At 43.9% G+C, this 10,872-nt stretch overlaps 2 protein-coding genes across 2 annotated transcripts; both read left to right on the top strand.

The window, feature by feature from the left end:
* Positions 1 to 1,094: 1,094 nt before the first annotated feature.
* LOC136644749 (olfactory receptor 5AR1-like) lies at positions 1,095 to 2,051 on the top strand. The gene has a single exon (XM_066620864.1). The coding sequence runs from the start codon at positions 1,095 to 1,097 to the stop codon at positions 2,049 to 2,051; it is 957 nt and encodes a 318-aa protein (XP_066476961.1).
* A 7,574-nt stretch (positions 2,052 to 9,625) lies between these two features.
* LOC136663108 (olfactory receptor 5I1-like) lies at positions 9,626 to 10,564 on the top strand. The gene has a single exon (XM_066640057.1). The coding sequence runs from the start codon at positions 9,626 to 9,628 to the stop codon at positions 10,562 to 10,564; it is 939 nt and encodes a 312-aa protein (XP_066496154.1).
* Positions 10,565 to 10,872: the final 308 nt, after the last annotated feature.

Raw genomic sequence — 10,872 nt, 5'->3', positions numbered from 1 at the left:
ATCATGACCCCTCCCCCAGTCTTCAGATTTGTTAACAACAATGGCTAGTACAAAAAGATAAGAGGTGGGAGGGGGAAGCCCACCACCCCTGTAATTTGAATGCTGCTTTGAAAGGTCACAGCAGTTCAGGGAATGTGCATAAAGGTTTAGGTTCAGATGGGGAACAAATGCTGGTTTGTTCTACCAGTGCTATCTGATCCTATGCCCACAGAAATAACCATGTGCAAATTCATACCGTGAGACACAACAGCACAATCCTATGCATGTTAGCTCAGATGTAAAACCCATTGACTTCAATGGGACTTATTCATAGGAAAGTGTATATACTGCAGCCTAAGAGTATTTTGTTCCAGTCCTGTCTCCCATCATTGGCAGTGATGCAGCTCCACCATAGAGGCACATATTGTGATGAAGGGGGCACATATAATGATGAAGGGGGGCAATCAGAAGGCCTCCTTGAGGTAAAGGAATTTTTGTTCCCTTACTTCAGATAGGCCCCTTAATGCCCTATGGGTCTATTCGGACCTATACCAACTATAGAGCTGGCATAAGAGCTGGCATAGAGCTGGTTTTCATGTACCTGCGGCCTAGCTCTAGCTACTCCATGGACCAGGACAAAAATAAGCAGGTTGTGCAGGCAAAAACAAGGGGGACAGTATTTGGCGTATACGTTTGTTGCTAAGATCCACCCCCTACAGTCTCTGCCTGCTGCCTTTCCCAAATCCATGCCCAGACTTCCCCCTGCCCTCCCCACTCCACGTGCCAACTTACTGGCACTGACCTGCTCCGGCAGCTTTGGCAATGGCAGTGTAGCTCCAGTTCTGCTGCCGCCACTTTACATCAGTAACTCGGATAGGCCTCAGAATGGCAGCCTGTGTCAGACTCTCTTTGCTCCTTCTGTAATGCCTTGTTCAACCTGTCCTGTCCTCATCATATGTGTTTCCATGCCACCTTAAGCAGCATCCAATTTATTCTGCCCTCAGAGTTACACCGAGCTCTGAACTGAAGGCACCTTCTTATTATTTGTCTAAACTGCAGGTCAGATTTCATCCGCAAATCCAATTCTGTTGACAGATAAGAAGTCCATCAGGCAAATGGCTAACAGAAACCACACCAAGGTGACTGAGTTTGTTCTTTTGGGATTGGTGGACAGTCCAGAAATGAAGCTACTGTGCTTTGTGGTTATACTGATCATGTATTTAGTCACTCTGACTGGGAATCTAGGAATGATTGTGGTCATCAGGATGGATTCTCAGCTCCAGAACCCCATGTATTTCTTTCTCAGCCACCTGTCTTTCCTAGATTTTGGATATTCCTCAGCCATTGCCCCTAAAATGCTGGCTAACTTTTTAGCAGAGAAGAAAACCATTTCCTATGCGGACTGTGCTGCACAGATGTATTTCTTTGTCTTCTGCGCAAGTACAGAGTGCATCCTTCTGGCTGCAATGGCGTATGACCGGTACGTGGCTATCTGTAATCCCCTTTTGTATGTGGTTACTATGTCTCCTAAAATGTGCAGCTGGATGGTGGCCGGATCCTATCTGCTAGGCTTTGTGAATGCCCTGACACAAACAATTTCTACCTTTTCGTTACCTTTCTGTGACTCCAATGTCATCAACCATTTCTTTTGTGATGTTCCCCCTTTGTTAGCTCTTTCTTGCACTGACACAGCTCTTAATGAAATGGTGCTCTTCGCATTTGCCACAGTCCTAAGTATATTCACATCCACAGAAATTCTGGTATCATACACATTCATCCTATCTGCTGTCCTGCGCATCCACTCAACTGAGGGAAAACTAAAGGCTTTTTCAACCTGTGCCTCACATCTGATGGCAGTCACCATCTTCTACGGAACGACGGTTTTCATGTACCTGCGGCCTAGCTCTAGCTACTCCATGGACCAGGACAAATGGGCCTCCCTGTTTTACACAGTGGTGATCCCCATGTTGAACCCACTCATCTATAGCCTGAGGAACAAGGAAGTGAAAGCTGCCTTGAGAAGAATTGGAATGCTGGAGATAGCTTTCTTGAAGGGCACGAGGCTGTTATAAGTACCTAAAAAATTATCTGCTTGTGTAATTCGATGCAATGTTTGGAGTGTTTCAGTTCTTGAGGAACTGAAATGAGTGGGGCTTAAATGCATGTGCACCTAAAATAATTCAAAAAATTGTGTATATCAGGTATAAGTTACTATATAATAAATTTCCTGTAGAACTTGAGTAAGTTATGATTTCCTTTTTCAAGAAAGATATGCCCAAGACAAAAGAACTGACAATACCCATGATGGCCGCCCAGAGAATTGGATACCACTTATAAAGTGCACTTTCCTAACTGTAGAATAACCCCAGCCAGCCACCCCATGTGGAATTAGTGTGGGAGAGTTTACTGTACTGAATTGAGAACGCAGTTCCCAGATGGAGACCCAAGTTAATTAAACACTGTTTTATCAGGCTTTTTTGACCTTTTATTTTGGACTTTTTGAATGTTTAGGTTTTCTTTTTTATTCTGTTTCCACAATGACTGTTTCGTGCACCTAGTCATGAGATGATGATGATGATGATGATAATAATAATAACTAGGTATTTATATACCGCCTTTCTGGTCATCGGATTACTCCTCTGACTTTATTCAAGGCGGATTACACAGGCAGGCGTTTCTAAATCCCTCAAGGGGATTTTTACAATCATAGAGGTTCTCTCTTTCAAGAACCACAACATTTTAGAATGGATCTTCCTGGTTTGGTCTCACTTCTGGCCTCCAGTTCTCAGACGCAGGCTGACAAGCAGCTCCATCTCTCACATGGAGGGCAGCCAAGACGCTTCTTGCTCACACCAAGAGCAGGTGGAATCACTCAGCTCGGCTTGTCAGCTGCTTCAAGATATATTCCCATATGTTTCTGTTTTGAGTTTTCGTCATCTTTTCTGCCTTTTCCCCCAGACTACATTTGTGAAAACTTTCTTTTAATGGTCACCTTTTCAGTAAAAGAATCCATGTTGAATATAGCATAGCACTGTCACAACCCCTGCTAACTGGGAAAAGAAATGCCTTTGATAGTGATGAATCTCATACTGTATATTTAGTAGGGGGAGAGCAACTCTCCTTCTTCACTCCAGCACAGTGTGACTTTTGCTGGCTGTTTGCTGGTGTTTCTTCTGCTTCTTTTTAGATTGTCTGCATTTTCAGGACAGGAGACTCTGTTCATTCATTCGTTCATTATCTGAAGTTATCCCTGAGCTTCTTTTTTTGTTGTTGGAAAGTAGTACAGATATCCGCCACTTAACAATGGACTGCATGTATGATGGTGGTCAAAGTACAACAAAGAGGCTCTTAATGAGGCAGTCAGGTCTCCCATAGCCTGCAGCAGAGTGTCTGTTTACACAACAGAGAGGTTCAACGCAAAGAAGAGGCAATCTATCTCCAGCAGCCTGTGCAACCACCTAGTTTCTGGCAGGGAGTGTCTGTTTACACAACAAAGGTACTAGATTGGGCTGAATGTTCACTTAACAACCTAATCACATAACAACAGGGATTGGAGAACGTATCCCCAGCATAAAGTGGTGCACACATGTATATAATTTGTAGTACAGGAGTGCCCCATTATCCATGGAGGTTGCATTCTGGAACCCCCTCCCCTGTGGATACCAGGGAATTCCCCCCTCACCTTCTGGAGGTAAGGGGAGCTCTGCTGTCCTCTCATCTGGAGGATCCTCTGAGCTCATCAGAGGCCACACACGTCTGTCCTTGGCCTCGGCTGGGCTCAGACTGTGCCTGACAGTAAAAAAAGAGACTTCCCGTTTTCGTAAAACCAGAAGTGACATTTTTAATGCCTTATAAGGCAGTAAAAGACCCAGGGCATTTATAAGGCATTAAAAAACCTTATTCCAGTTTTTTTAATCCTAAAACCTAATCTGAGCCTGGAAGAGGTGACAGACAGATGTGTGCAGCCTCTGCTAGGCTCACAGGACCCTCTGGAGGTGAGTGGGGGGGCAGGGGGGCACGTGTGGGCCATAGTGGACCTCTCTAGCCCCACAACCAGGGCAAAGGTCTGTGCTGGTGCTCCCCATGGGCTGTCACTGCCTCCCCTTTGCTCAAAAAGCCACCCCCCCCACTCACCTGAAGCTTACAGAGCCTTGCACAACCTCCAAATGCGTCGAGAAAACCTCTGTGAAGTTCCCCTATGCTTTAAACCAGTGATGTCAAACATAAGGCCCGGGGGCCGGATGCAGACCCTGGAAGCTTTTTATCTGGCCCTCAGGCTCTCAGCTGCTGAGGTGTTACCACTGAAATGGCAGCCCACATGAAAATTGGGCTTTCCCAAATCCTGAAATATGATCATGAACAGGGTCTGATTTCTGGCCCTTAGCTGCTTAATGATGTCACTTTCTGCTTAATGACATCACTTCCGGCCCTCAGCTGGAGCCCTGAATTTGAATCAACTTTGGCCCTCTGTATGAAACGAGTTTGATACCCCTGCTTTAAAATGTGCTTCTGGAAACCTGAAAGCGCCGTTTCCATCCCATTGGGAGCCTCAGAGAGGCTTCTGCGGGGTCTGAGTGGCCGTCACCTGGGGCTTTTGCCTGTCTCAGTCTATGGTGGGTCCGCTACTGTGTGTGTGGGGCCTTGTAGACCGGATCCACAGATGTGAAACTATGGATACGGGGCTCCCTGTCGTAATATCACTGCTGAAGGTATGCTTTCGAAACTGGCCATTAGTTCTTCTCTGCCTTTGGGTCTACACATTTCTCCCCATAAATCAGACAAATTGCCCCCCCCACATGAAAATTCCATCCACTATTTCAATCAGCATTATATGAAAATATCCAGCCTTCCTTGAAGCCACCATGGAAATTGGTTTTACGATTCCAACATTTTCTTAATTTTGTAATGAGCTCCTACCCTGACTGTCTCTCCCAAAATCCATTTCTGAGAGTTGGGAACTCTTGGCAATGATTTGAGATGCAGTGTGGAGGGCTGGAGGGGGGAATTCTGGGAAATGAGAAGTAGAATGGTGCTTCTTCTAGTAGTTTCTAGGTATCCTGCTTCCCTTGCCAGCTCTGTATTCATGCTGCAACCAATGCCACTGCGAAGAGCCTTCTCCCACACACTCAGCAGTGGGTTTTGGGGAGATCAGAGAGCTTCAGTAGGCAAGAGGGGTTAGGCAAGATGTCTTTGTGTATTACTTTTCCCTTAAATAAAAAAAAAAAGTTCACAGTAGCTGAGGGGGAGGAATGCAGATTTAGGTTCTTCTTAGTTATAGTACTAATAGTAGTGCTGGTATTAATATTAGATTTTTATTAATGGTGGGACCATTAATTGATGGCCTAATCCTTGCTGGCCTGCAGGGTGCAGAGTCACTGACACTGACAGCCTCTGCTGCATCCTATGGGCTGGCTGGGCATCAGGCCAGGTGGAGGAGGTAAGTAAATAAAAATTTTACTTTATTTAAGTAAAGAAAATTTTTACTTACCTCTCCAGGTGCTTTGTGGTCCCCTATGGGCCTACTCCAATTTTTTTGCTGGCATAGATTTGCTAGTTTGAAGGAGGCATGTCAGGCCTGGGACTGGGGGATAGGATTCAGCAGCTGCTAGTGCCACCTTGATCATCCCCTTATCTGCTCTTGATCTGCCTCAGCCTGACCCAATTCCCACCCCAAACCACCCCGACCCCCCAGCCACACCACTGGCTGGCCTTTACACTAGCCCACTGCAGACCAATGAAGAGGCTGTCGCACCAGCATACTGTGAGGATAGGATTGGGCCCTAAGAGTATGATTCTGTGTATGGGCAGGGGGTCTGGTCTAGAGGGTAGAGCCTCCATTAGCCTGAAGATAACATTCAGAAGGTTGCCAGTTCACCAGCAGCTCCCTGAACGGCTGAGAATGGCGAGACCTTGAAGCAGCTGACAATCTGAGCTGAGTGATTCCACCTGCTCTTGGTGTGAGCAAGAAGCGTCTTGGCTGCCCTCCAAGTGAGAGATGGTGCTGCTTGTCAGCCTGTGTGGGAGGACTGGAGGCCAGAAGTGAGACCAAACCAGGAAGATCCATTCTGAAATGTTGTTGGTTCTTGAAAGAGAGAACCTCCATGTTTGTAAAAATCCCCTTGAGGGATTTAGAAATGCCTGCCCATGTAAACCACCTTGAATAAAGTCAGAGGAGTAATCCGATGACCAGAAAGGCGGTATATAAATACCTAGTTATTATTATTTATTATTATGTCTGCGCAGGAGTAAGATCACTGGCAGCCCAATCCTATGGGATCATAGTCCTGATGGAACAAGTGTAACACCAGTGATACCTGCTTTCCTGCTGCTGTAAAAGTTCTTCTGGTATTTTGTGAAGCAGCACACTGCCAGAGTGCTGGTAGGAATGCTTGAGCCTTCCCATGCACATTGGAGGATCACTGGCTGCCTGCCAAGGCAGGTGCGTTGATGGGGAAGGCAGGAGGGTGGAGGAGGGTGGCAGGGGAGGGTGGAATGAGATGGTGACAAGAGTGGGTGAGGGTGATTTGGATGGTGATAAAGTAGGGGAAGGACAGATTAGGTCCAGGAAGGGGGTTGATTCAGTGGCAATGGCATAACAGTAGCAGGTAGCTCCTATCCCCATTCTAGTCTCCCAGATCCTGGTAAATTGGTCATGTTCCCCCCTTCTCCCTGCTTGGATCCTGGTTCATACTAAGGACCAGGAAAGGTTCATTCACGATGATGACAAATGCTGAGTCTGTGTAACATCACCTTGTTTCCTATGGCTCTCACTCAAAGCAAAGTAACTGGGGGAAAAATCTTACAACCACATCTAGAAATTGTTACTCCTGTCATTCACTAAACAAGAGAAACCAACACATTTTCATGTCCTGCACATGAAACACCTGCCCATTTCTCCATGCCTTTATGCTCACATTACAGTTTTCCCTCCTTCCATTTGACTGCCAGTTCAGAGACAGAATAGGGAGGGCATTCCAGAAAGGATAACGTGAGAACAAAAACATTTATGTGGCAAAGAAGATTTGCATTAAATCAAGCAAAATTGTCCAGATCGTAGGCAGCCAGGTTAAGAATATCATCTTAATCACTGGAGCTTAAAATAGGGTTCATAAGATGGTTCATAAAAAGAATTACATTTAAAATCTCATTAAAACAACTATGCCAAATGCATGACACTTTTTAATTTTAATTGCCTCCCAGGCTTCTTTCCTGAAAACTTATGGGGCCATATTGTTGAGGGGTTATGTCCTCAAGGGCTAAAAGGATGCATATATAATTGTTTCCATGCATCCATTCACAGTAGCTTGTGAATTCAGAGACTGAAAGTCACAGAGTCAAAGGTATGTTGACTGAGTTTACATTCTTGAGCAGAAGACAAGAACAATCTTGTTTTCCAGTATAATGACCCAAAAATGGACCCCATTCTAGGAACAGCAGCAGACCTTATGCAAATTCAAACTATTAACTGATGATTTTGGTCAGCTTGTAGCCTGTTTGTAATATGAATAGATATTAGAATAGAATAGAATAGATAGCAGTTGAACAGATGACATGCAAACAGAGGTCTTAGCAACCACCAGCAATCAAAATTTTAGGGTGCAGTTCCACCAAGTGAAGCAGAGAGAAATATTTTCTTCTATAGGCAGACCTATGAAAAGATGCACTTTGCTTGACTCTGTGACAGCAGGGTACAGAATGGAACAGTTGTTCATCAGGGAAGATTTCCTGCTTCTGAGCTACAGGGGAAAATGATTTAATAGCTTAGACCAGTGTTTCTCAAACTGAGGGTTAGGACCTACTAGGTGTGTCATGAGCCAATTTAAGGTGGGTCCCCATTCATTTCAATATTTTATTTTTAATAGATCAGACTTGATGCTACCATGGTATGTGACTGCATTTGGGGAAATGTTACAGCTCTGTACTTTGAACAGGCTACAATGTATATGCTTTTAACAATGATAGTAAATGGGACTTGCTCCTTGGTAAATGTGGGTAGGATTGCAGCCTAGGATTGTTTAAAATGTTCTTGCTTGATGATGTCACTTCCGATTATGATATCACTTCTGGTGGGTCCCAACAGATTCTCAGTCTAAAAACTGGGTCCCAATACTAAATGTTTGAGAACCAAGAGCAGTGGTTTCCAAACTTTTTAGCACAATGACCAATTTTTCACTGACCCACCTAACTTTACAAGACTAAAAACAGGTTCACTTTATCAGCTACTCAAATCTCTGTTTTTATTCTTTTTACTTTGCTGGGGGTGACCACCTTCTGGAGCATTGTTGAACTTCACATTCATGGGATTGAGACCATTCTGGTGGACTTGCAATCCCTGTTGCAGTGGACCATAGCAAAGTTACTTACACATGAGTAATTGTGCATGTGTTGTTCCATTTCTGATTCCATAGGGCTCAATACATTTGCCTTGTCAGCTATCAGCTTGTTAGTTTCATGACCCACTGATGGGTCCTGACCCACAATTTGGGAATAAATGGCCTAGATAATTGTGATTACCTATTACTTTCATCATTCTCAGTTCCCAGTAGTTTAACATATAGAAGAATGCTAAATCTGAAGATATATGCCCCTTCTTGGCTAGTAGATTTAATACTACTTTTCTTCATTTATCTACATGGTCATAAACCAGTAAGCCTACTGGCCAGTACTATATTCCATGTTAGAATTTTCCATAAGACAATTAATGCAGCCCAATCTTATGCAAGATTTATATAGTCAATGGGGCTTACTTAGAAAAGCAACTGCAATCCTATACATACTTTCCTGAGAGTAAGTCTCATTGAATGCAATGAGACTTATTTATGAGACAGGCATAAGATTAGTCTCCAATCCTATATACACTTACTTGTGAGCAAGCCCTATTGAACTCAGTGGAACTTACTTTTGAGCAAACAGATATAGGGTTATGGTATGCTTGTCATGTTGTAAGAAAGGGTAAGCTGAAACCTCCTGTCCATTCTGTCAGTGCAGTAAAGCAGAGAGAGGCAAAACTCTTGGACCCACCCTAGGAGATCTTGTGATCTTTCTTTACTTCTGTTTTTCTAATCATTGCACAATGTCCCACCAGCCCTAATTTATATATAACCCTTTTTAATGGCATTTGTTTAATTCTTATTTCAGACAGATGGAAAGCAAGAATGATTTGGAACAAGACCTATCTGGCCTTGGAAATATTCAGTCATTCTACTTAGAAGGAAAGAAGAATAATTTACAGTGGAGAATATGTATTAAACAGCAGGCAGATCCTATATTGTTTGCTTTAGATATTGTCCAAGAGATTGAATTAATACTCAAACAATTCTTGAATTAACTTTCGTTAGTACAGTTTGTGTGGTGAAAGGACAATATAGAAATAATGGCCCCATATCATGACCTGATACAGGCTGGTAGGCATGACTTAAGTGAGTGATTTACACCAGCTGAACATTAGTTCACCTGGCTTCCTAAAACTATTTGTTTCTGCACTGCACATTAGATTCTGCACCAACCATTGCTTTACAGTTGTATTTGTTGACTGGTTTTATTGTGCTTGCACTATCAAAAGCCTGGTTGCTTTTCTTCCCCAAAGCACATTGAATTCTACAGGCCAACTTCTATCTCCCTCCAGTAAATAAGATATTGTGAAGAGATGCCCGATGGAAATGGGACTACTGTGACCTACTTTCTTCTCCTGGGGTTTGCCAGCAGCCCACCCATTCAAGCTGTCCTCTTTGTGGTGTTTCTAGTTCTCTACAGCATGGTTCTGTTGGGGAACATTGGGCTGATGGCTCTAATCAGAACCAGCCCACAGCTCCAAACCCCCATGTATTTCTTCCTTAGCAATTTGTCACTAGTCGATCTCTGCTATTGCTCTGTGATTGTCCCAAAGATGCTCACGAACTTCCTGGCAGAGACAAAGGGCATCTCATATGCTGGCTGTGGGCTGCAGTTTTACTTCTTCTGCACTTTTGCTGACACTGAATCTTTCATTCTAGCCACCATGGCATATGATCGGTATGTTGCCATCTGCAACCCACTGCTTTATACTGTCATCATGTCCCCAAAGGTTTGTATCCTGTTGGTTGCACTTGCTTACCTTGGGGGTACACTGAGTGCCCTTGTCCACACTTGTTTTGCCTTCAGGCTATCCTTCTGTGGCCCAAATGTCATTAACCACTTCTTCTGTGACCTGCCGTTACTTCTGAAGCTCTCATGCTCAGATACCTCCCTGAATGAACTCCTGCTATACACCTATGGTAGTTCAGTTGAAATCATGTCTTCAGTCATCATCATCATCTCCTACATCCTGATTGTCACCTCTGTCCTGAAGATCCGCTCTGTGGCAGCAAGGCGCAAGACATTCTCCACTTGTGCCTCTCATTTGACCTCCGTCATCATCTACGAGGGAACTCTTCTCTTCATCTATTCCCGCCCCAGTTCTTGGTACTCTCCCACGTCTGACAAATACATCTCCATCTTCTACACTATTATTATCCCTGTGCTGAACCCTCTCATCTACAGCCTGAGGAATAAAGATGTAAAAGACGCCTTATGGAGAACAATAGACACTAAAATAGTTGCTCATTAACACTTCTGAGTCTCATAATGGGATATAAGCAGAAGGAAGTAGAAAATTACACAGTGAGATTTTCTGTCCTCATCAAATGAACACTGCTTCCAAGGAGAATAATGGAAAAGATCCATACTGATTTTGTTTGTTTGACTATAAAATCTAGACAGATGTACAGTTATTTCTAAAAACAGGGACTGATAATCATACAGTCTGCCAGAAGCAAACAAACCTTAAGTCTGTTCTTGAAGCAGTGTCATCTAGTGTGATCAGTGTGTTTGCCGCCACCACCACAGTGATTATCAGGTCACAGAATGCGCCTGTCT

This window comes from Tiliqua scincoides, chromosome 1, assembly GCF_035046505.1.
Source record: "Tiliqua scincoides isolate rTilSci1 chromosome 1, rTilSci1.hap2, whole genome shotgun sequence".
NCBI classification, from domain to species: domain Eukaryota; kingdom Metazoa; phylum Chordata; class Lepidosauria; order Squamata; family Scincidae; genus Tiliqua; species Tiliqua scincoides.
This window is presented reverse-complemented; position numbering and strand designations above follow the sequence as displayed.

What these genes read in the sequence shown, in the direction of transcription:
- LOC136663108 (XM_066640057.1), top strand. Translation starts at nt 9,626, where the DNA reads ATGCCCGATGGAAATGGGACTACTGTGACCTACTTTCTTCTCCTGGGG.
- LOC136644749 (XM_066620864.1), top strand. Translation starts at nt 1,095, where the DNA reads ATGGCTAACAGAAACCACACCAAGGTGACTGAGTTTGTTCTTTTGGGA.